This window comes from Semicossyphus pulcher, unplaced genomic scaffold (assembly GCF_022749685.1).
Source record: "Semicossyphus pulcher isolate SPU_LCO1_2020_fin unplaced genomic scaffold, fSemPul1.0.p SCAF_20, whole genome shotgun sequence".
NCBI classification, from domain to species: Eukaryota; Metazoa; Chordata; class Actinopteri; order Labriformes; family Labridae; genus Semicossyphus; species Semicossyphus pulcher.
The window spans coordinates 15,720,893-15,747,911 of NW_027211694.1; the positions used below are offsets into that span (position 1 = coordinate 15,720,893).

The following is a 27,019-nucleotide window of genomic DNA, read 5'->3' on the forward strand; positions in this document are numbered from 1 at the left end:
AGACCAATAATCCTCTCCCTGCTTCCGTAAACCAAAACATTTATCAGAATTGATGAGTGGTCTTCATCTACCTGTTTTCCCAACATATTGCCTTTACGCTGCCAGCTCCTGCCGTCCCTATTGTACGTGTTTTTCCCGTAATTGCTGCTGCTTTTAAAAGTGTGCCATCTTTATCCAACTTACTCGGAAACTGCCAATAAACAGTTAAAGCACTGCGAGATTGAATAATCATTTTCTACTCAAGGGTAACCACTGCTTTCAGAGCAAACCACCTGCGTTCGCTGTGCATAATTTAAAGTACCTGTCAGCACGTCTCCGCTTCCAACAACTGGTTTAGATGCTGCATGCTTAGCTAGCTCGACAGAAGCAGGATTGGTGCGAAGGAGGAGCAGAGAAGCCAGTGGGAGAGTGATGAGAAGACGGTGACCTGCTCATCACTGGGTTACAAATAAATCCCTTTTGTTTTCTTATTTGCTGATGCCGGCTACAGACTTGAAGGAAGCAAACTACTGTGATTTCAAGCTAAGTGGCGAAGGAATAGAGGACGAGGTTAGGTCAGGAAAAGAGAACAAAGAAAATAGAGATGGATGGATAAAGCAAAGGGCCATGGGGGTCAATGAAAAATTCAGCAAGTAAACAGAGGAAAGAGGAAGACAAGGAACGACAAAACTGTTGGACGATGGAGGAAAGTAAGGCGAAAGCAAGAAAGTAGGAAGGGAAGAGATGAAGAAAGAGATGATAAAACCGTAGGCGTAATTGGCAAAAGAGAATAGAGTTAGTAACAAACGAGTAAAGAGAAAAGAAAGAAGAGAACTTGAGCAGCACAATGGTGGTTGCTAACATGTTCGTGTGGCGGCAAGGGCATTGTTAGAGACCTTGTTGTTGTTCAGGTAGGTTGATAAGATGTCACTTGCTTGTTGCGAGGTAGTTACAGCGTTCTCCTTTTGTGCTTGGCCAGGCGCGCCTGAAAGTGTTCAATATGTTGGCCTGGACGGTTGGTTTCTAGGGTATTGCATGTAGCTGCTATGGCTTGGTGGGTGTGTGCTGTGATGGTTGCTACATTGTTGGTCAGATATATGGAAAGGTTGCAAAAGTAAATATTGCAGGTTTTCAGGTCCTTTCCAGGTGTTTGTTAAAGTTGGCCATTAGGTTTGGATCATATTATATTTGAATCAGTGCAATTTTCATATCAAAAGAAGTGTCTGAATCTCACTCATTGAGCCTTCCTACACACAGTGGTGCACATTGAGTCGCCAACATGGCAGGTTTTTACCTTATTGTGGTAAATACATGCGTGGCTAATGTTAGGGTGAGTGAAAAGATGTCAGTGTTTCCTTGAGGGTTGTTTTTTCCAGCAGCGGGGGTAGAGGGTTTTGTCGTACCACTCAGGTATGTGCGCATGCACACATCATATCAAAACTCTTGCTGTCAGGTGATTAAAAAAAAATCCTCATTAATTACAGGCTTTGGAATTAATTAATCGCAATTAATCTCATATATCAATGTTTCTGTGAGAAGCACATCACATGTAGGCTTACATTACCCTCTTTCTAGATAGTTGTCCCTTACTTCCTCACTTTAATTGCTCTCTCTTCTTCACCTTATTAAGTTTTAATTCACAAACTACTTTAATCTGATCACTTTGCTTTGCTTCAGTCCCCCAACACACCTGCACGTCTGCTCTCTGCACAGCTGCTGGCCCCGCCCCCTCTTTCTGTCCATCTCTCTGTCTGCTGTGCTGATTGTCTTCATCAGCAGTCTGTTTAATTAAGTCACAAAAGTTAAATATTTTCTCTCGCAATTCAGTTCTCACAGCACGTGAGCCGTGTGTGCACGAGGGAAGTTATTAATGACATAGCGATCATTGCGATCAATCGTTACCAAATGACATCACCTTTTATAAGCTTTATAAAGCGCGACAATCAATGAATTTATAGGGACGTATGGAGATAGATACACAATACTTCTTTATTTCACTACAATATTGTGGCAGCTGGTTGGAGGGAGATCGCCAGGGAGCCGAAAGCTTGATATTGCATGTGGATTGTTTACACTGCGTAATAGAGCTGCATGATTCTGTGTGGACAGAGGGCGTCCAATGTCAGCGATGTGGAGCGGACTTTTGCCGTTAGAACACAGTGTGAGGAGGAAACTAGTCCAACTGTTGTTGTTTTGGTTGCAAAGACTTCGCGTGTGATTGACGTCCTGTGACTGTGTCGGTGCTCTTCCTCAATGAGGAGAGCAGGCGATCGACCGTTCATTTGGAGCGAAGTTTCCGCAGTCGTTTAAGTGCAACTTCAGGAGACGTTGCAGAAATCTGAAGCAGCGGCGGCAATAGTTCTGTTGTGGTGGCCCAGCGACACAATGTATGCTGGGAAACGCTGTGACGAATGAGTTGCCAACAAATTGAACTGTCCATAATAGCCAGTTACGTCATCATGCGTTTTTCATGCTGTGCGTGGACGTAACATCATTTTATTCCGGAGTTGTGACCGGTAGACAGAACATAACAAAATGGTGGCAGACGATACAACACCATGGCGTCCTGAAACTCCTACAGTCTGGGAGCATTTCACCCTCAACGCTGCAAAGAGAAGGTTCGCCTGCAAGATTTATAAAGCAGATCTTTCTTATCGCGGGAGCGTGCCTGTAATGCACATTTAAAGAAAAGGCACGTTGGACTTAAAGATGATGCAGACTCGCCCAGATAGCTAGCTAACATTAGCTATCTATAGTCGGAGTTGTATTGGCTTTTAACATTAATATAACACTGTGGTGCTACAGAGAGAACCTGACTCATCTCTCTTATAAAGATCTACTTAAAAGTCCAAAGTTACCCTCATAATTCGGCGACCTTCTCATCTCTTTTTCTTTTATTGATCTTGTGTATCAGCAGAAGCCAAATCAGCAGCAAAGTTTATTTAAAGACATTTTTGAATCAAGAGCTCATATTTATTCTCTTTATTGTTATTTAGCTCACGCTTCAACTAAAACCTCCAACTAAATGTAATAGCTGATCGCTAAATAAGAGCCAGTAAATCAGTGTGCAATTAATCATCCTGTTAGTCGACTAATCGTTTCTATAATCGATGACTCATCGACTATCAAGTAGTCATTAGTTGCAGCCCTGGTGTCTGTGCACAGGTCAATTCAAGCTGTAGGAATAATAGTTACAGTGAGACAGAAATGGACCTCATTCATAACCTGTGGTAACAAAGGCTGCTGTTGTCTCTATCGATTTAGCCTTCCGCCATTTTTCTTCCCCCTCTCTCTCTCCCTCAATAATTGCTCATTCTCTCTCTTTCACCCTCTGCATGTATATCTCTCAGGACTTTACGTCTCTGTTTGAGTTCCTTTTCCTTTGTCTTACTTTTCCCCCTCTCCAGCTTTGCTGTGCATTTGTGCAATTTTTCTTCTCCCACTTTCCTCTTTATTACTCTTTTTCTCCTTTTTGTGTCTCTTTGAATCCAGTTGCTTTTCTCACAGACTTTAAACTTACTCCTGATAATATTTTCAGTTTCTGGCATGAGTAATTTCCCCTACCGCTCTCTGCCAGACTCCCTCCTTTGTCTGCCTCTTTCATTCTCTTAGTCATTTTCCAATCATCACTTCACCTTTACCTCTCTGTCTTGTTTTGCCTCAAACATGTAACAGCTTTTTCTCCATCCTCGGCGTCATCCCACCATATCAATGACTTCTAGAACACAGGTGGAATTTCCATATTGCAGTGCGTTCTCCACATGCTCACTGTAATTGGATTTCTTTTATGCTACGCCACATTCGGAGATGTGATTTGATTGTATTGCTACATAAAAGATGGAAGGCGGTTAAGACAGAGAGGGAGAGGGATAAAAGGTTTGTGTTAAGCCTTGTTGGTGGTGAGAAAACTAAACCTTAGAGGACACATAAACTCAGCCATGCATGTGCAGATTCAATCCCAGCACTCACTGATGCAGGTACGAGCAACACAGCTTAGATTAAACACTAACTGTGACTTTGCTGTCACGACTCACGAACACGCAGCCTGAGAAAATGTGACTTCATTAAGTCTCTATGTTCCTCATGTGTTCCTATGGTCCACTATGTGTCTTATATTGCTATAATACTGAACTATGTGTAAATGAGAGCACGTTAATGTGTAATTATAATGTATTTATTTCTGTGTAGCAGAGCACAGCCGCATTAATGTAAACATTAAGGTAATTTAAGATAATTCATGGCTGCGTTGAAAACTCGATTCTTCTTCCAGCTGTTATATCTGTTCAGCAGACTGTTGCTATGAATAGCAGACCGTCGCTAAGGACACTGTTCTGATTACAGACTCTGGATTGGACTAGGTCATATCAATCCGCCGAAAGAAGTAATTTAAGTTCAGACTGTTTCCTGAAAAATAAAGGAAAAGAAAAAAGAAAGAGAGGTTACTGTGTCACAAAGAGAAGCAAGGGAAAGAGAAGAAAACAGCTGGATGGCTAACAAAACAACACAACTGAAGAACACAGACATAAGGGAACCATTAAGCACAACACGGCGTCACTTTGGCGATGCTTCAGGACTTTTTAAAGGGAAACAAAATATCAACAGACTTCCACAGGATTTGTGGTCATTTATGCGACCCACTTTAAATTCACTCACTTCACTTCACCATCAATGAGTTATCACAGTTAGTCGGCTAAGTTAGCGATGGCTCCAGAGAGAGTTTTTATGTATTTATTTATGGGCCGGCTGTGGCTCAGTGGTGAAGTCGGTCGTCTCTCAATCGGAAGGTCGGGGGTTTGATCCCTGACTGCTACAGTAACAGAGTTCGTCTAGAGTTACAATAGTTATGAAACATAAATAACAAAACACAACATACCAAAGGCAAATACCACAACATATATTACATCAGACATCACAAAGTGGCTGTAGTGCATCACACGCTCAGTCCAAACATGAACCCTGCGGCCTACTTAGAGCCCAAATGCTGATTTAACAGCTTGACAGACTGAGCGACAAAAGAGTTCCTCAGTCTGTTCAGTCGAGCCTGTGGGACTCTGAATCTTCTGTTTGATGGCAGAAGCTGATATTCTTCAAATAAAACATGAGAGGGGTCGCATGTAATATTAATTGCCAGAGACGGCATTCTTTTAGTGTATGCTGCTTAGAAAAGCGTTATATAAGTACAGCCCATTTGCCATGTACCATTTACTCTCCAGGCTTTAACCCCTAATATTTTCTCTATATGAGAAATGGTTGTGGGTGATATAGGTTTTCCAATTTAAATTGTTGTTAAAAAAACTTTTTGTTACAGCTTTTGGACGCACATCTGTAAAAAAAAATTAAAAAAAAGAAGAATATATAAAACACAACAGATGTGGTTACTCTGTCCTGTAAGAACAAGAACTCTGGCCGGCTTTTCCGAACAGGGACTGAGCTATAGTTATCTACTGCAAGTGGTACACTTACTGTTAAGTACCTCATCCAAGCCCACTTCAAAAACACCTGAACTATCCCTTTAAATAAGTTTCTGATAATATTTTACCTTTGTTTATTTCCTGTTGGTGTATTTGAATAAAGTTTTTTGGCGGTTTGCATGTTTGATCACATCTGTGATCATCGTGCTTATCATTGGTGTGCATATCAATATATAGATATATATGGGTATGCCCCCATTGTTCAAAAAACACTTGACTATTGTGTCGAAAAGCTGTGATTATTACACTTTTTGCGGCATGGAGTAAGCAGGCTGCTCTTTTTTGATTGCCTTGCACCTACGTGACGTGCGTATCACCACCCTCCTTTTCAGACTTAACTGCTGCCATGGACCTGGTTCCAACTGCACAACCTAACAGCCTATTTTTTCTAGCATTTTAAAACAACAAAATTGAGTCTAATTTTAGTATGGAATTATTGATTTCTTTAGTAGCTAGCTGTGTAATAAGCAGCTACATTTTGTGTCGGGGTCCGGCAGCACCTGGTCAGAGCTCCACTGCTTCTACTGTACACTCCAAAATCTTTGATATTAGTAGTTTTGCTTGTCGTCATGCTCAAGTGGTGCTCACAGAGAAGGCCATTGAGGCCACTAAAGTTACCACAATGATCCAGCAAGAAATTGCTTTTACTGTCTTTTGTTTATTCTGACGACATTCGGCTAAAGAAGACACAGTATCCCATATTATATCACCAAATACCATCAAACCTTTATCCTTTTTACTTTTCAGGAGTCTTCATTCCTGTGTTAATCAATAAAAAGGAGCCTTTTGAGTCGAAATCAATAAATCACCTTGAATGTCTCCAACATCTGCTCTCTCTCCGTTCCAGGAAGCGCCGGTACGCCCGTGGTTTTCAACGAGAACGGAGACGCTCCGGGAAGGTACGACATCTTCCAGTACCAGATCACCAACAGGTCGACTGCCGAGTACAGAGTCATCGGCTCATGGACCAATAAACTGCACCTCAAGGTGAGACACATACACCCACCAAAAGCTCCCTGAAGTATTGATGATATCTTGTAGACACATGAGACATAAACCTAATGAAGATTAATCCGAGTAAATCAGGACGTTACTTTGAATGCGATTAAAACATAACTCTCTGACTTTATGTGTAATGAAAAAATGCCTGATTTGAGTGGTTTATTGAAGCTTCTGATCTGTTATCCACTAAATGGCTCGATGGAATAAAAGTTCAACATCTCTAAGCGGCTGCCTTGAATTAAAAATCCCCTCTTACTCGCTCGGATTCGTCTGAGTTCCTGCTTTTGTTCCGACGCAGAAAGAATAGTGCTTTTTTTTTTTACAATGTTTTGATCTCATTTTCTTTGCAGAATGTTAAGTGTTGTGCGGGGAGATACTCGCACTGCCACACACCCACACAAGGTCAAACACAAATATTTATAAGACTTGTTAACACTGGCTTCGAGAGTGCAGTGTACACCTGCGCAAAGCATCCATCGCACACAAAAACGTATGAATTATTACACAAGCAAACTGTCATTGTTTTCTCGACTAACACGCACACATGCAGGCACACAAATCCTGAGGCACACCGGAGCGCTCGCTACTATAAATCCACCCAGGACTTCATTAGAAAGGCCGGATGACAGATGAGAAGACTAATAGACACAAAGTGCTTTCTGCCTGATGGACGGCCTGGCTGACTGAGAGAGAGAGAGAGAGACAGAGAGAGAGAGACCACCGCGACACGCAGGACAACTCATAGTTAAGACACACATGATTGGGCGCTTTGACAGTTGACAAATTAACAGATGTATTAGATTTGTTTAACAATCCAGTCGGGTTCGAAGGCGCAGTGGCAGATGTCGTGATGGCGGCGTGAAAGTTTTGGTGATCAGCAAACTTTTTAAAGGCTCCTCAGTTTAAGGAGAAGACAGCTCCACAAGTACGAGTCAAGCCGGTGAGTTTTATGATAAATTTTGGGCCAAAATACCCCCGAGGCGGGCGCTGCCATCTTGCACATTTGGAGCCAGAGTCTGCACCGTGGAGATCAAGGTGGAGCCACTTCCGCTAACCAAAACACACACTTAACTTGCCAGAAAAAACCTTGCACAGATCCCGCACCTTGGCAGAACAGCTTCTTGTGTTGGTCTGAAGCAGACGTTTACAGATATGCGAACTTCAGTGACTGTAGTGATTGTTTTAGTTATGTCTCCTCTCGCCGTTCCTCCTCTACTCTGCTACCCGGAACAGATCGGCTGCAGGAGCCGGGTTTGTCAACAGAGCTGTCAATCATCCTTTTTACAGCATCAAATAATTAATTAAAAATAAGCTTGTCAGAAAAATGCGACTCTGGCTGTGTTCAAAATGCTGTACTACATACTACACACTACGTACTATATACTGCATACTGCGTTCAGCGGTAGTAGGTAGTACGGAGGAGCTTTTCAAATTAATTTTGCAGTATGCTACGCCAGGCGGAAGTAAACAATAACCAGCGCTTCTTTAGCTATAGCGCCCCCTTCTGCTGGACTGCTGCTGTTCGTCATTTCAACTGCCGCTGTGACGTTCCACCGCTTTGCATTGTGGGATACAGTAGGCAAGGTAGATTTGTCCGATGCATACTGGAGATTTTTTCCGAATCAGTTCGACATCTGGGTATTTTTGGCATACTGCACATTTTGCTTTTGTTTGCATACATATTACATTTTGCCCAAAACAGTACGTACTGCTAGTGTAGTATGGCAGCATATGTCTATTCGGCTCTGGATACTTTGTTCAGGGAGTACGCGGGGCTGCTCCTCTGCTGTCCTCACCTACGTCCGCAGCGCACACCTGCTTTCAAACACATTGTCATCGGCCTCATATGGACAGTGCCGCCACCTCACTCATCTCCTATTAAAGGTTTTTCACGCCGTGAACTTTTCGTGGATAAAACAACTCAAGACCGAGGTTATTTTGCTGCCTCCAGCTGCAGACTTTGTGACCGCACAGCGACTCTCTGCCTATACTGCTCTGGACACTTTGTTCGTGGAGTAGGCGGGGCTGCACCTGCTTTCAAACACGTTGTCATCGGCCTCATAAAAGCGCACATTGACCTGATGCGGTCAGCCACATACTAGGTTTTGACCTAGTCTTGCTATGCAGTCTATGACGTAGACATACAGTACTTGGACACATACACAGCCAGGCAAGGGGCTCAGCTCCGGCCTTCGCCCCTCTAACAACTGTCCTTTCCAATAAAGGCTGTGCCTGTGTATGTGAGAATTTTCCTAGGCTTTGAAATATCAGTAGAAATACTCAGCAACAAAAACAGTTTGAAATGTTAGAAACCAAATGCTTATATCCTCACAAACACGTGTAGAATATTTCTCCTGACAGATATATTTGCAGCTCTCAAAGATGAACATCCCGTAACCCAATATTGCCGCTTAAATGCCTCAAGTGTCTGTGTGTGTGTTACTCTACGTGTGTCAATGATCAAATCAGGTCCGTTTCCGCAGTCCCTGATGGGTTTTTCCTCCTAACTAGTTTTCGTTGGGCCAGTACACTGTGTGCCTGTTTAAAACGGTAATGCTCCATTTTCCTCGGCGCCCTCAGCAACACATGAACCTCAGGGACTCGGTGTAATGACGGAGTTACAAACACTCACCCACATAACGACGAATTACAACGCACGCAGAGGAACTCCGACATACGGAAAGCTCAGGGATTCACTATAATGCCAGCGTGACACGAGCGCAAACAAACAAAACACACATGGTGGAACATATGCACACACTGACACACACACGCAGTCACACACAGAAGGAAATACAGATGGCCTGTTTGTGCCAGATCTGATTATGGTCTGATTGCTGGCTTCCAGACTAGCTGGTGTTAGATTTGTGCCCGGCAGGGCTCAGGAAAACGATCAGACGATCTGCTTGTGCTAATTGCTCTCCAAGTTGCCCCGAAGACACGCTTTCTGCAGGTACAGAGAAAAGTGAGTGTCACAGGGCTGTTCAAACAAAGTAATGTGAGACTCAGCAGATGGCTGACAATCTCTGTGCCTCATAACACACCACATAAAGGTGAAGCATTTTCTTTTACCACGCGAACATACAAGTGATGCACTTGAGACAAAAACAATCCACATTTGCCACATTGATCTGAACTTACACCTCTGTCTTATTGTCTCTTTGCCTCCTCTTCTCTCTGCAGGTGGAGGCCATGCGTTGGAAGACAGGCGACCCCTCTCTCCCGCCCTCTGTCTGCAGCATCCCATGCCGCACAGGCGAAAGAAAGAAGGTGGTCAAAGGTGTGCCGTGCTGCTGGCACTGCGAGCGCTGCGAGGGATACCACTATCAGGTACATCTCTGTGAAAAACACAGTACTTTCTGAGTTCATAGTGCACCACTGCCCCTGATGTAGAACTTTTCAGCCTCCATCACTCGTCCAGCATCTGTCCATTTTGATGTCTCTGGCTTTATTTATCTTTTTAACAGCCTGTTAAGATGTAGCATTGAAGTGATGATTGTAGCATGTAGCTCGGTTGCTTATAGACAAAATCCTAAAAGTGTCATGGTGCAGGATTTGAGCCACGCTGATGACACTTACATCATTCATATTTAGTCTGCCATAAAACTGCAAATGGGATGACGTTTTTTTTTTTTTATCACCATGGTAACTAACAAAGCGAACCTGGGTGGGACCAGGTTGTGCTCAGAGTTTTGGCATTGGCTGTAAAGACCAGCCCTTTCATTAATTTCGACCTGACGATGTTGTCCATGGGTAACATAGATCCTCATCTGAGGTTGTCTGTAAATATAAACTTTTAGAACCGTGACGTTACACACGTAAATACACAGAACAAAGCTGTGCAGGTACAGTAGCACATACTATGGGCTATGCATCGCATCATGGAGCCTATGCATTCAGGAAGTGATGAATTTAATAGAAGATATTATATCTAGGAATATTTCCTAGATGTGGTCATGCTTGAATTGTCTACAGCCCGGGTGAACAAGGCCAACGCCACTACATTGGAAATGTGGAAAGGGGCTTCCTCTGTACTTTCAGAACTACTGAAAAGATAATACTTGAATATATGTATGTATTGAATGGCTAGCTCTGAACCAAGATCAGGAGGGGGTAGGGGGGTGGCAAGGTGGGATGGCAGGGGGGTGGGGGTTAGGAGGAGGGATGAAAATACAGATGTAATGTGACATGCTTGTTGACCTTTCTTCAATAAAAAACAATTGTTCACAAAAAAGAAAAAAATATATTATATCTAATCAATGAATTAATTTAAAGTCTACTCCGCCAAATACTAAAGTTATTTCGACACGTTTTTCATGGAGTGGAAGTATTCGACCTAACTGCAGTTCCTTACTTTACTACTTAAAGAGATAATCTCGAAGATTTTCTTGTAAATAAATGTCTGTTAAGTCTCTATCGCCGAATGAGGTAACACAATGGTGATTGAGCCTATGGCCCACTGGTGAAAGCCTTTGTGTATTACAGACAAGGTGTCTGTGGCGACTTTCACGGAAAAAATCACAAGCAGCGCTCAGTTAGTGACGTGTTTTCCATCACCCAGCGGCTGCTTTTCCAGTCTCTGCAAGTGTTGCGAGTAAACAGTAATCTACTATGGCTGAACAAACAAAGAAAAGATCAATGACTACAGATACAACTTAAATAAGTGAAAATCCAAAGAAAAAGAAACAAATTCGACGCTCAGATGAAGGCAAACAGTCTAAAAGGGAAAGCGACCGGAAAATCAAGAGTTACAACCGTAACAACGGGAGCCGACCGTAGACGTCTGGTTAAATTGGAACGCGTCCTCACGCAATAACTGTTTATTGCCAAAGAGAATGAGAGATTCGACCTTTAAATCATGTGTATCATCGTTAAAGTTTAAGTTGTACCATGTGTAGTTGTTACATTATAAAATAAACAGGAGGCACTGGGAGCGTTTCGTGTGGTTAAACAAAAACATTGCTTTTCGTATCACACTATATATTTCTGCAGCGTTCCTCTCTTTCTACCAAACATTATACTGCCTGTTTTTGTTACAACACATGCACTGTTAACAGTCTATATGAAAGTACAAGTCACACATGCATCCTGTTCTTCTGGCAGTCAATGTCAGCGTCATTACATAAAATCATAGAAAGAACAGTTATTGACGTTTTGCATCAATACAAGCAGCCAGTCTTGTTTGTGTAAAGAGGATTTCCCCGACTTATAAATGTGATTATTATTGGTTAGAAATGTGGATTCTGAGTGAAAGTCCAACCTCTTTTTCAGCTTCCCGCTCCTTCTTGACCATTAAAATTGATGTCAGGCTTTTAAAAATGAATAAACGACATGATTTGTGTGCTAAACGCCAACTTGACACGAGTTCTCTGCATGTATCAGCTTCCAACAAACGCTGCCTACTCGCCATTACCGTACACTTGATTTCTGTTCCTTTGTGCGGTGACGGGCTTTTGTTATGCTTCAACTCATTTCAGGCAGTCAAAATCCGAGCCACTTTGATGTCCCATTTTAGATTTAAATATGCAGCAAGAACCCCACTGATGCTATTAAAGCAAATGGAAGTACATAATTTGAGGTGAGGGAAAAAGGGTCTGAACACACATTACACGGAGACATCCCCCGTGTTAATTATATCACGGTTGGGGACAATTTGGCAGCCCGTCGTCCTTCTTATTAAGTTAGAAAAATCTATGAGCGAGCGAGTGTGTGTGTGTGAAGAGCTCCCTCGTTCGGGAAGCAATAAAGGAAAAAGAAAATATTGGCCATAACGGAAGCAGGCGATGCTTGTCAGAGAAAAGTCAATAATCTGACATTTTTTATTGTAGATTTGGGATTTAGGAAGAATGGGAACTGGTATTAAAACAAGGGAAAAGGTGCTTTATTTCTCTTAAACGAGGCAGTTTAAAGCAGGCGGGAACACATACTGTAAAAACGCATTTACTTTGTTTGTGTGGAGAGTCTTTGTTGGATGAAAACATTTGTTATTTATGGAATATTTACATCTGTAGGAGTTTGAATACTCAGATTTAACAGATTTTATTTAAGAGGAAGAAATTAGCTTGATCCTTTTCTAGCTTAAAGAGGGGATATTATGCTGGTTGACATTTCCAAGTCAATCACACTTCTGGGATATCAACCTGTCCAGTTAGGAAGCAACACTGATTGTGAATTAATTTCACCTGCTGTAGTGCAAATGGGACATACAACAGGTGGACATGAGAGGCAATTAGCAAGACGACCCCTATAAAGGAATGGTTCTGCAGGTGGTGGCCACAGACCATTTCCCTGTCCTCATCCTTTCTGGCTGATTTTTGGTCACTTTTGCATTTTGCCAGTGCCCTCACCACTAGAGGTAGCATGAGGCGGTGTCTGCAACCCACACAAGTTGCTCAGGTAGTGCAGCTCATCCAGGATGGCACATCAATGCGCGCTGTGGCATGGAGGAGATACCAGGAGACAGGCCAGTACACCAGGAGACGTGGAAGGGGCTTAAGGAGGACAACAACCAAGATGACCTCCAGCAGGCCACTAATGTGCATGCTTCTGCTCAAGCTGTCAGTAACGGACTCCATGAGGGTGGCATGAGGGGCCCGACATCCACAAGTTGGGCCTGTGCTCACAGCCCAGCACCGTGCAGCCAGATTGGCATTTGCCAGAGAACACCAGGATTGGCAGATTCGCCATTGGCGCCCTGTGCTCTTCACGGTTGAGAGCAGGTTCACACTTAGCACGTCACAGATGTGACAGAGTCTGGAGACGCCATGGAGAATGTTCTGCATCCTGCAACATCCTCCAGCATGACCGGTTTGGCGGTGGGTCAGTGATGGTCTGGGGAGGCATATCCTTGGAGGGCTGCACAGCCCTCCATGTGCTAGCCAGAGGTACCCTGACTGCCATTAGGTACAGGGATGAGATCCTCAGACCCATTGTCAGACCATATGCTGGTGCAGTGGGCCCTGGTTTCCTTCTGATGCATGACAATGCTCGGCCTCATGTGGCTGGAGTGTGTCAGCAGTTCCTACATGACGACGGCATTGATACTATGGACTGGCCTGCCCCTTCCCCAGACCTGAATCCAATCGAGCACCTCTGGGACATCATGTCTTGTTCCATCCACCGACGCCATGTCGCACCACAGAGTGTCCAAGAGTTGACTGATGCCCCGATCCATGTCTGGGAGGAGATCCCTCAGGAGAACCTCCGTCGTCTCATCAGGAGCATGCCCAGACGTTGTCGGGAGTGCATACAGGCACGTGGAGGCCACACACACTACTGAGCCTCATTTTGAAAGGTCTTGAGGAATTTCCACAGAAGTTGGATCAGCCTGTGATCTGATTTTGATTGCCATTGATCATTCTTATGTTATTTTGTTCTCAACACATTCCACTATGGAATGAATAAAGATTTTCACCAGGAATATTTTATTCATCGAGATCCAGGATGTGTTGTTTAAGTGTTCCCTTTATTTTTATGAGCAGTGTAGTTTATAGTGTTGGATATCCAGACTAAACGTGGGTGAAGTTTCAAATCTGTAGGTAAAAGTATATTGGAGTCAAGTTATCAAAGCTAAACAGTCTGTGTCTGTGGCTGATCCATTAGCTTGTAAATGAGCTAGTTAAACTTTCCTAGGAGGAGATTCTCTTAGTGGTGGTGACTGACTGGAGGTGTTTATCAGACTTAACAAGTAGCGGACTCGCCGCTCGCTTGCCAAGTGAGATAGCCGCAGGTGAACGACATGTAACGTGAAACTTAAAATCTTCTCATCACTACGATCCGCTGTAATCTCTCCGGGGAAAAGCCAACAACTTCTAACTCCTATTTACTGGCCGACGATTAAATAAATGTTTGACAAACACTGAACAGGCTAACAAGCCCAGGTATGCAAGCACGGTATCCCTGCTGCTTAGTGCTAAAAATATATCAATACAGTAACACTTGCATTTAACTCACCGAAAAGCTGGAGCACAGACCAGAAAGTTCCATAAATCCCACATAGAGACAGATAATTTGTCCAAACTTAGAATGAAAAAATTCTTTGTACTTGCACATTTTTCAACACCGCAGGTTGCCGCTTTGTGAAGTCACAAAATGCAGCCTCGGAGAGCTGGCCAATCAGAAGAAAGGGGGCTTGTAGGGGCGGGGTTTTCGTAAAGGGACAGAGCTTGACTGAGTCGTTTCAGGCAGAGGCTGTATGAGGGCCTGTAAAGAGCACCAGTATGACAAGAGTTGTTTTAACTGTAAATTATGCTAAGCTACTCCACAGTGAAATATGTAGCTTGGAATTAGCATCATACCCCCCCTTTAAAAATCCGTTATGTCTGGTCTAAGCATGACAAAATGTTAATAGTCATTATGCTCTACTTTTGTCTGTCTCCTCTCAGGCATCCGAGTTCACCTGCGAGCTGTGTCCGTACGAGATGCGACCCGACACCAACCGCACTGGCTGCGTCCCCATCCCCATCATCAAGCTGGAGTGGCACTCCCCCTGGGCCGTCGTCCCCGTCTTCATCTCCATGCTGGGCATCATCGCCACCTCCTTCGTCATTGTCACTTTCGTCCGCTACAACGACACGCCCATCGTTCGAGCGTCGGGGCGAGAAATGAGCTACGTGCTGCTGACGGGAATCTTCCTCTGCTACGCCATCACGTTCCTGATGATCGCGACGCCGGACGTGGGCGTGTGCTCGTTCAGGAGGATTTTCTTAGGTTTGGGGATGTGTTTCAGCTACGCCGCTCTGCTCACCAAAACCAACAGGATACACCGCATCTTTGAACAAGGGAAGAAGTCTGTAACAGCACCCAGGTGAGGACTACACCTCTCTCTTGTTACACACACTCTCTGTATGCCTGCTGTGGACTCGGACAAGTGTAGCGCTGAAGGTCGCTCGTATTGTTTGTGTGTCGTACACTGTACACTCTGAGACCTAACCTCCACTGCTTCCTTACTAAGCTGCCTGCCATCATTATTCATCATTTATTCTTCATAAATTATGTATGAGAGTCATGAACTCACACTCACCTATTGTGCTGTTTGCACTCAGAGAGAGTGACTCAGGGAGAGAGCGTCAACTAAGTGGCTAAAATGTTAATGCGGTATTTAATAGTGCTCAGGATCATGTCCCTGCTGCCCAGATGGTCGTCTCTTCCTCCTCCAGCACCGCCCAGCTGTAAGAGTTAGTGTTGCTGTACTCAAACATAGGAAGATTATTTTAGTATAATGAGGAAATTTTCTGGCCTGTCTCCGTGAACGACTGAATGAATTATTTATTCGGGTTTTCTCGCCCTCTGCAACTGTTGCTCATGAATCCAAACACGCAAATAGAGTAAATATATTGAACAAAATTGCAACAGAATTGAGTTAAAGGCTCAGAAAGGTATGATAACTTTCTGCAGAGGTATGTGTGTGAGTGTTGTGCCTCCAGGAAGTCGGGCTCCCAGCATCCTGCCAGCCTGAAGGAGTGGTTTGTTTCCTCACTCGGGCTGTGAATGAAAATCCAGCTTTTGTTTTTGGTTTTATTCGCCACCATTTTTCTTTTTTCTTTTTTATCTCGGTTTCATCTTTCATTACATTTCCTCTATCCAGTGCTCCTCACTGGCCCTCTTTTTCATTCCTGCCTCAGATCTCATCATTAGCTTTCCCCCCTTATCTCGCCCACACCTCTTGGAGTGTGCACGGCTGCATGTATAGGAGTACAATATATTGCTGCTGTGAAGTAGAAAACTTCTATCAACTTTGGAGATGCGATGAAAAACTGCCTTGTTTTGAGGCCGGTGGATTTTTAATATTTTAAAAAAAGTTTTTATAAAGGACTTTTTTCAGCCAAAAACTTGCAAAAGAATAAATCAAAACTACTTTCAATAGCTCATTTTTGAAGGGCATATTAGCACCTCCTTTAGCAGGTCAACACAAGACAAAAAACAGGACAACAACAGTACAGAGTAAAACAAACGACAGAGTTAGAGTACACACTAAGTAGCACATCATAAATATGTGCTTGTGAAATAAAAGCAAGCCATAAAGACCATAAGATGGAATTCAAGGTCAGTGAGTGCAGAGCTGAGCAGCTTGTAACAGACTTTTTAAAGATGCTGATAGAGCTGCAGCTCCTCACATCATCAGGCAGGTGTTATTAGCTTGGCAGTAGCGGTGGGTATCGTTAAGATTTTAACAGTGTTACTACTCTTATCGATTCTGCTTAACGACCCGGTAATTTAACCGTATTCTTATCGGTTCTTATTGTTATTTTTTAAGAGAAAAAACGAAAGAAATTAAGAACAGTAATAAAGATTACTTTATTTTATTTAAGTATTCACAGCAAAAGAAACCGGAATGTTAGAACAGATCACTATTATAGACTCCAATGTTGAGATGATGGAAATATCAAACTAATTTGGCTGGCTGGTAGTGGGCAGGGCTTATCAATTAACCTGGTTCGTCACCTGTTTTAAGTTTGCTGGGTTACAGCATCCAGTGAAAAGTGTGGCGCATGTCTCTGCCTGTATATGATGCACTTTACACTTTAGCTGTTTGGACAGATCGCTCATGTTTCCGCCCTTAAAGCAAAAGTGTTGTTGCACTTGTGGCGACAAGCATTGTCGGCGTCAACTTTTGGTGTGTGTTTCAAGTATTTCATAATTCAGCCCTGGGGCCCGTTTAATACCGGGTTTCGGTACCCATCCCTACTTGGCAGCTGCTAACTCAGCTGTTTTTGCATGTGTGTATACAACAGTGTCATCTGCATATATTTGCAGTTCTATATCATGGCACTGTTGAAGGATTGAAGGCTAAATAATAGGGGACCTAACACTGACCCTTGTGGAACACCCTCCCTAAATCTCTAATCTTCTCCTTCCCAGGTTCATCTCTCCGGCCTCCCAGCTCGTCATCACCTTCTCCCTCATCTCCGTCCAGCTCCTCGGCGTCTTCGTCTGGTTTGCCGTGGACCCTCCCCACACGGTCGTGGACTACGGCGAGCAGCGGACTCAAGATCCCCTGTCGGCGCGCGGCGTCCTCAAGTGCGACATCTCGGACCTGTCCCTCATCTGCTCTTTGGGTTACTCCATCCTGCTGATGGTGACGTGCACGGTCTACGCCATCAAGACGCGAGGCGTGCCCGAGACCTTCAACGAGGCCAAGCCCATCGGATTTACCATGTACACCACCTGCATCATCTGGCTGGCGTTCATACCCATCTTCTTTGGCACGTCGCAGTCTGCAGAGAGGGTGAGTTGTACGCTTTTATATGTTGTTTTTTCTACAAACCGCACCTGCATACTTTAACTGCAGTTTTTAACATTCTCTACAGTCTACAGAGAGTGTGAGTATACTGCAGATATCTGCACTTCATCCTCATCATGTTTAGGATTTATGAGTCTGCAGAGAGGATGAAACCATGGTGTGTGACTGACTGTCTGTTGGATTACCCCGCATACGACCTGTTTGGGATTTAAAGACGTTTTCGAAGAGACATCATAAAGTCTGCAGGAAAGATGACTTCAGGCTCTTTAAGTGTGTGCATTTGTGCGTGATTTGACTTCATTTATGTGATACATGTGTGTTTATGCAAAATATCCTCTCTGAGATAACAATCCACACACAGGTGGGTTGTGATGCTTCGGTTTATGGGCTTCCTGTGAGCATGACTAAACCCTTCTGAGCCCATTTCCCAGCATTATTAAGTTTTGGAATCCCTTTTTTTTTTAGTCATAAATTTGCATGTATCGCTTTGGGAAAAAAGTCTGCTTCCGCTCTTCCGCTGACAACTTTTCAGAGATCAAAACTGTGTTTCTTGGCTTCTGCGAGATAGATCTGTTTTTCAATTGTAGCTATACTAATGGCTCAGAGTCCAAAATCTCCCCACAATCCCCGGCGAGTACAAGAGGATTTTCTGTCTGGCTGATTGACTGGATCCGTGCCTTAGCGAGGCTTTTAGAGGGTTGTACTGCAGAGTGTAGTCTTCCTACCTGTCGTCAATTATTGATGAACGTGTGATGTGAGTAAGATGTAACTTTGAGAATGTGGAGGAAGGTGTTTGGGCAGCCTTCACAGGGTTCAGACTTCGACTAATGATTGATAGTTTCATTATGAAGGAATACGTTTCATTTTGTGCGTTATCGGCTGTTTTCTAACGTTACACATACTGTTTTTTACACAGCTGAATGAGACACAACAGAGACACAAATAGAGAAGCAAAAGATCTCTCTCTCTCTCGTGTATCTCTCTGGCCTTTAAAAATCCTTTTCATAAAACAATAGAGATTTTTCCATCTTCAATCATCATCCATTACGATAAGCTTATTATGCCTTTTTTTAAAGGGCTGTAAGCATAAAGGTATCGGTACCACTGCCTTAAAGGAGCAGTTCCCCCCTGGAAAAAGCCACTGTTAGTCAAGGCTGGTGTTCTCTGTAATCAATGGAAGCAATAACATTTGATATTGGCGCCATAGCTGTGGAGAAAGTTGTACAAACGGCTCGTGGTTTCGCTCATTCTACATTCCTACAACACCCAGCGTGCATTGCGCCCCTCCCTCTGAAAGGAACGGCCCAGCGAGAGACGCTGGAGTGAAATACTACCGTTTCACTGCAGGCAGAGTGGGAAAGAATCCAAAATATCTTCGGGTCTGCAGTCTACATTTCAAACCTGACGATTTTGAACGAGACAAGACATCAGAGGCGGGCGTCCTAGATTGAGGAAGTGTAATTTAGCAAGCTCCCTGGCCTCGGCCAGATGACGCGTTTAAGTAGTCTGGCGGAGGTTTTCCAGGCCCCGTTGGAGAAGCGGATAGCATCCTCCAAAGGCACATAGAGAAATTGCATTTCCTACCATAATGGCATTAGCTCCCCATAATAGCATGATAGGACTGAGGTTGAAAATTCGTCGGACTAGCCCTTTAACAATATACAGGTATATTAGTGATTGACTGATTGTGCGACAGCCCGTAAGAGGTCGCCTTTAACCTTATCAGCTTAGATCCAGGGCATCGCAGGCATGAGCATACATACACTCAAACAGCTAATCTGATTCATAATAACACAGTATACACACAGTAAAGCTAGACTTTATGATACTCCAGCTAAAGCAGCGAGTGTTCATTGATTCCCTTTCTTGATAGTGCTGCTGTAGCTTTAAAACACTGAGATTCAAGGCAGCTCATTGATTGCAGATGTCACAGGTTGTACATCACAATGCTAAACCTTTGTGTACAGTTAATGTGCACACATAGCAGGTAAGATAAGCAGTAAACGGACACGTAGGCATAGTGGGAACAGATGTAGATAGCACTTTATCGCTCGCAGGTTTTAAGTACAACATACACACACACAAGTTCAAATCTTCCCTTTCTCTTCCTCTAAACTACTCTTTTGTCTCACCCTGTTTTGGAGTGTCAGTCAGGCAATTTTCATTTCTCCCCTGCCTCACGTCTCAGCCCATTTTCCTTCCAAAGGCGCGCGCAGGCTTTTGTCGCTCGGCAAAAAAAGGCTGACATCAAAGTGATCCCGTCTAATCACACATCAGGGAAATCATACTCTCGCTGGATCTTTCATTGTGTTTTCTTCCTTCTTTTTACCATCAAGACTTTTGGATTAGATATTGACACAGGAAGTTAAAAGCGACTGTAACTTTATTCATCTGCAGAACGACCCTTTTCCCCCTCATGACACCTCATTCACACAATTATAACCTCATGAGGAGAGCATTATGTGTTCCTTAGACAGAGGCTGTAACCCAGCCATGTGTTATGAGTGCATGACCTTGTGGTGCTGCAGCAGTCATTTGTGTGTCTTTGTCTGGCTTTTAAAGGTATACCTTTGTGTGAGTGCATGTGTGCGTTTATGCTACCTGACGTGCAGAAGGGTCCTTTGTGCTGGCCGGCCCGAGCAGCGCCCCCATGCCATGTTTACTCAACTAATTAGAATGTCCACCGGTGATTTCTCCTGCATTTGTGTTGTATTGTGTTTGCCTGGTGTGTTGCATTTAATTGGAATATCCACCAGTGCACAATTGTGTGTCTGTGTACGGTGTATCTAATTGGAATATCCTCTGGAGTGCTTGGCAGCTGGCTGGCTAGCAGAGAGAGAGGGAGCAGAGGGATGAGTGAGAGGGAATAAACAGGTAATGATGGCGCTCGCTGATGGGGCTTTAATGAGGAGGGCTCTACCAAGGGCGCGGGTTTGGATGGGGAAGGGGCTGCAGTGAAGTTATTTGGAGGTTGGACGACAACACGAGTCACATTGTGATTAACTTTGTCTTCAAATGACCATGAGGGATTTGCTAATCATCATTCGGTATTGTCAGTGGCCTTCTGCATTAAAACTATCTTCAGTGTTGTACCATTAAACTCCAATGTATTTGCATACCACTACCAGGGCTGCACAATTAATCGAATATTAATCCCAATCGTGATTTTAGCTTCCCATTATTAAATAATTGAGTGGTGATGTTGACGTTTAAAATGCTCGCTCCGCCCATAGAAAACTCTTTACTTTTGGGGAGCTGGCATGTCATGTCATGAGCGCCTACCTTGCAGCGGAAGTTTAAAGTGGAAGAGTAAACACCAGACACCGGTCTTACAGTTCAACGAGTGACCATGTTAACTTAGCTAAATGTGTATGTGGTTGTTATGGTTACAGCAGCTGTTGGAAACCGGAAGAGAATACGAAGCTGTGCTCGTGAATGCCTCTAAAAATATACTCATCTGTTACGTCTTTGAGTGTTGTTTGTGCAAACGTGTGAGTCGAGTTTTGAACGCTGCTTTGTTCAGCAACTCACTTGTTAAACCAAACAACCACTCCCCCCGAAACAGCTCGTCATCTGTTGTTTGGTGGTGTTTCAGGTTTAGGACAAGTGATGTTAAAGCTCATAGAGGAACTTTCAGTTTGTGTTGATGTTGGCGCCCCCTGTGGACTACGCTGTACCACTTATCTCTTTGCTGATTTTGTCCTGTACATGCTTAAGTGGTGTTTTTTTGATGAGCACAAGAAATCTCATCCTGCTTTCTTTAGGTTTAGTTTAGTTTAGTTTAGTTTAGTTTATTAGTTTATTTCGGACATGTAAAAAGGAAACAAGAAAACAAAACCATAATGGACAGACATAAAAAAATTTTTTTTAAAAATACGTTGCGATAGACAACATGAAAATTGAAAACAAAACATGATGTTTAGATTTCCCATATCCGAAAAGGAGTGGGATGAAGTGAAACTTATTTACTCCCACCCCCCTTATTCATTAATTAACTCTCTAGATTCATTGACAATATAATCTATAGTATAATACATATGTATGAATATCTACCATATAACATATCCATATATCTAATATATACATATACATCTACATATCTAATACATATATATATATAACCATGCACACACACATACATACACATACACACACACATACATATATATATATATATATGTACGCATATACATATACATACTCATCAATACTCTTTATCACAGGCATACACATATATAGGCACATACCTATACAAAGACAAACTGAAGGTAACACCAAAAGAACAGCAAATAACAGTCGTATGTATCACTCCCTTTAAATGTTTGCCCTGGAAAATGCAAACAAAGGCAGCGTGCAGTTAATTGCTTTGTCTGACATCAACCCCCCACCAGCAGTTTCAGGCATTAAAAATAACTATATAGTAATAATCAATCTTGCCGCTGATGGTCGAGTTTTCTTTTGTAGGTCATACAGAGTAATGAGAGTTAATTTCAGTCTTTTTCATAACCAGTAAAAAACTCCTCGCTGGACCTTTAAGCAAGAAACAATAATATGCTAAGAGTGCATGAAACCTGTGTCCCAACTAACTTGTTCAACCACCTGTATGAGTGTATGAAGGCCAAGAGGAATAATGTTGCTATGCCCAGTCCTTGTCCAGCATCAAGTCAGTCATCCATCACAGCGACGCTGTGCAGCCTATCTACCCAACTACCAAAGACAGACTGAAATAACCAATGTAATCTGCATTGCATTTTGCCTGTAGAAGATGCACCAAATTTAGGTAAAGAACCCAGTTAAGTCTTAGTTTGATGCAGTATTTGTACATGGGCCGGAAAGCAGCAGAAAATGTCCCTAAAATTACTAAACAGTAATATAAAATTGATATATAATAATAATCGTGCAGCCCGAGACTGTGCTCCATTTGAAGTTGACCTTTGGCAAACTATTTGATGTCTCCTAGTCTCCTTTTTAATGAGCCATTATGGCTTCATATTCAAGAGACAACAACTGTAAAGGATACTACAGTGTCACAACTGTTTGGGAAGGTGAATTGGCATCCACTTGCCTCCTCCGAGATCATATTTTAAAAGTTTTGAAAGTCTCTATTGACTGGGAAAAGTCCCAGAGAGTTCTGTTTGGTATTGTGAAAAGAAGCCCATACAGAGCCCATTAGAAGGTACAGGCTGTGCTCTTACAGTAAGGGTGTGACCCTCCTGCCAAAGAAACCCAACATTTCCTCCTAGCTTCTGGGCTGAATAAAAAGGCGGCCTGTATGTGACATTGAGGCCTTATTGTCCTTCTTCACTGACAACTGCAGACTTGAGTTTCTGTCCTCGCTCTCGCTCCCTTCCCTTCCCCTCCACAACCTCTTCTCATATGCTCCCATTCTCATTCCCTTTGATTCCTCCCCATCGCTCACATCCTGTCCCTCACGCTCCTCTCCCTCTGAATACCCAACGTGTCTCTGAGTCACAGCAGGCAAAGAAAGAGAGGAGTAAAAAAATAAAAAGCAAAGAGGGTGAGAGATAAAAAAATGAAAGGGGAAGTTAGAGCGAGCGACAGGAACATGAAGGGGAACGGTGAGAATAAGAAAGAGGGAGAGAGGGATTCTTAACCATCACAACAGAGGGAAGTATTGTTTTGAAAGAGGTCATGCTACCAAGAAGAGGCTGCTGGCTCCAAACAGCGTGTGCCGCACCCTGCAGAAACGGGAAAGGTTGTGTGTGTGTGGATGTCTACTTCCCTCTGCCTCTCTCTGCTTGGTGTAAAACCCTAACCACAGGCTACATCCTTCTCTCCTTCTCTCTCCCTTTCCCCGGCACTATTGACTTTCTTATTTTCTTCCTTTCTCTCTTTCTTTTTATCTATATCTCCTCTTTTTTCCCCCCGTGAGCACCCTCTTCCTGTTCTCAAGATGTTTTAAATATGGTCAGCCTGTTATCTCCTGCCTCCGACAGAGGCAGAATCAACTTTCCCGCTGCTGCCCACAAACCCACTCACTGTGTGTGTGTGTGTGAGTGGGTCTTTCTTCACAGCGTGCGTGTTTTTCGTGTTTGTTCATGTGTGTGCACAGACTTTTAATTGAGATCTTTTGTTCTTTTGTTTTGCTTTTTATATCAGTTAAGCAGCTGCCAAGAGATTTGAGTATCACGCACCTTTAAAGTTGCTGATTTGCAAGTCCTAACTAAAAAAACTAACATTTTATTTGAGGATATGAACACCACAGTCTGAGTTAATAGGTGCAGAGTGAAACAATGAGTCACAGCCCACACCCGGCTCAAGAACAGGTTGCATTCTGTATCCTTGTTACAGAAGCACCGAGCCGCGTGTTCAGAGCAGTGTGAGTCCACAGGTTCAGTCAGTGAAGCTGCTATTCATACCCACCGTTGCACTTTATGTCTCTCAAGGCCTCCCATTCACATTATATCTCTGACACATCCCTCCTCCTCTCTCTCGCTCACACACATACAGGTCTACCTTACCTGCAGTGGACTATCGTGCTACACTGAACAAGTGGGGACTTCTATTTCTCGTCATTAAAAACAAATACAGAATAGAAAATTTGTGTGATTTGGTCGTTAATTGGGCTGTCAACGAATATTCTAAATTCAAATATATAACTGAATTGTAATAAAAAACGGATATTCGATTATTATTAGAATTAATATTCGAGCTCTCGCATGTTCTCGTATGTCCTCGCGTACACGCTCTTGGTTGCGGAGCATCTTTGAATGCACGCCACGTCACTTTAGTTACAGCTAAAACAACAACCGTGTGGCGCTTGGTAATGATGGCGGAGAATTTTCACCCCGAGCATAACAGACAGGTGTTATGGTGTCATGGTGACATGTTTGTTTAAATAAATATACCTGTCACGGCACAGCTCGCTCTGAGCGCTGAGTGTCCGTTCTAACGTGACCTAATTTTTTAATATGTTTTTTTTCTAGTGTGTAGGAAGCCGGTCTTAATGTTTTTTAAAGGCATGTTTATGTTTAATAAATAAATATTTGCCAGTAAGTTTGTCTCTCGTTGTATTCCTCTTGTGGACATATAGCGTAAAAATAGATATTCGAATAGTTTGAACCTATGTGTCTTTTTTAGGAGGAATAATCGAACATAAATTCTGGCCAATTTTGACAGCACTAGTTGTTAAATTCCCTGCTCCAGCCTGCAGAGGGAGCCGAGTATGGTCTTACACGCCAACACATGTTTAGGTCCCCACTTGGAAAAAGTGTCCGTCTTTGTAAAACAATGAAAAGAAAAAGAAAAAAAAGGTTTTGACTTGTTTTTAAAACTATTAAAAGCATGACCAAGAGGGGACCTCAGAAATGTCCCTTGTTGGCCTGGCAGTCCACTCTTAGATAGGTAGATGAGTACACTCACACAGTACTGTCTAACCCCAGCAATGCCCAAGTGTCTTAACCTCAAAATTGCCTATTTTATGAGGTGAAGAATGGCAAATGGCCTCGCTTTAAGTAACAGTGTTTATGTTTTTTCCTCTCCCCCGACTGCGTTTGGTCCTCAGGAGAATATAAAACACACACACACACACACACTCTATATACCTTCCTCACAAATCCATCTCTGCCCTGCTAGACACACTCACACACACGCACACACACAGTGTCAGGGCTCACTGTCCTCGCACAGATTTATGGCTGTGACTGGGGTCCCGGTGGAGAGCCAGTGACCGCCCAGATCCTTACCGGGAGTGATCGTCGGTGATCAATCTGCAGTAATCTGAAGAGGTTGGGTGAGACAGAGGAGGAGGGAGACAGGGAGGCGGAATTAAAACGATGCCCAGAGAGAGGGAGAGGGGAGCTGAGAAGGTGGGGAGAGCAAAGGAAAGGAGAAAGATGGAGGATGAAAGAAGGAGAGAGAGTTAGGGGGAGTATGGATCAAAGAAAGAATGAATCAGAGTGTAGTAGTGGAGGCTGAGATGGACGTTGACGTCAACATTGGCAGACAGAGAGTCAACAATGGATGAAGGTAGGCGAGTTAATAATAGAGAGAGAAATGTAGAGCAAAGAATAAGCAGAGAACAATTACAACAAAGGAAAAAAGTGGAACGAAGAGAAAGAAGGAAAACAGTGAGATGACTCGTGAAGCGTTTAAGATGCAGGCAGATGGCCGAAGCTTTGAGGTCAGAATGGTTTAAGTATCGTAACTGACTTTCTCTGTCACACACAGCTGTCCCAAACAACATGTTACACCAGCGCCTTTTGAAGACCCTTCTGCTGTTTTTTTTTGTAACATTCAATTTATTTCAATTGGTTCTTTGTGTTCTCAGCCGAAGATCAAGCTGAAACTAGATACTTTAGTACAACTTCCACTCAAACATTGTTGGCATACAGGACGATACTGCACAATGTGTAAGCCTGACACTATTGGGTGTACCAAAGGTTGTTTAAACAGTAACTGAAAATAGTTCATTCAAAAGGTGCATTCAATACTAATTAAATCAAAGCCTCAAATGCTGCCTGCTAATTGAAAAGCATCTGACAGAAGAGGTTTGAAATTCAACGAAAGAAGTTGAAAATTCAACCATTTTTTTCTTAATTGATACACTAGAGATTGACACGGGATAGATGGTGTGTGATCGATTGTTGCAGGCCAGTCTGAGCAAAAATCCCCGGGCAGATTTTTTTATTTTTTTTAATGTCCTAGTCCAACGCTTGCTAGTGGTTGGGTGGTATCCCTGTACCAGCTCATAGATTTTCAAATCTGTCAAACTGTCCATAAAATGAAGATTACTCAAGTTGCCTGTATGTAGAGTGCACATATCTGAGGGCAAACAGAAAAGCATACTACCTGTTGTTGATGCAGATTGTGTCACTATGGCGTTCCTTGCAGTATTGTTTGTATTATAGAAATTCAGGCCTCGTTGTTCAGAAGTAATCAGACTGGATCAAATCTTAAGAATGGGTTATTCAAAACGGAAAATTGATAACTAAATCAGGTAATCCAGTTTTGGTGTTTATCTGGATAAAACCTCCATCTTGCATTGTTCAAAACTTTTGAATAGCATTGGGAAAACTTTAATCCAACAAATCAGGATTATCCTGATCCAAGCAGAGAGGTGGATTGAAGCTGGATTTTAGGGAACAAAAAACATTTAAATTGGTTAAACCAACGTTTTTACAATGTAGTTTATAATTAAGACTTTTTTTATTTTGCAAGTGAATTGCTGTATTGCTGCAGTGACAGTATATAAAGTAGACATTAGAGTTGTAAGACATCTTTGTTGAATAAATTGTAAGTCATGCTTTACAGCCTACAACATGTTGAAAACACATGCTCACTTGTGCAGTAGCTTCTTCAAATG

The 27,019-nt window shown here is 43.0% G+C and overlaps 1 protein-coding gene across 2 annotated transcripts in view; it reads left to right on the forward strand.

Annotated features, from left to right (window-relative positions):
- Positions 1–27,019, forward strand: part of grm8a (glutamate receptor, metabotropic 8a) — a 258,297-nt gene that overhangs the window by 211,937 nt on the left and 19,341 nt on the right. The window contains exons 9-12 of one of the 2 annotated variants that reach the window (XM_069670739.1): positions 6,298–6,437; positions 9,636–9,782; positions 14,837–15,258; positions 17,313–17,679. In XM_069670739.1, the coding sequence (XP_069526840.1) occupies positions 6,298–6,437; positions 9,636–9,782; positions 14,837–15,258; positions 17,313–17,679 (1,076 nt within the window). The remainder of the gene's footprint in view (positions 1–6,297; positions 6,438–9,635; positions 9,783–14,836; positions 15,259–17,312; positions 17,680–27,019) is intronic. The other variant, XM_069670740.1, reaches the window with a different exon arrangement.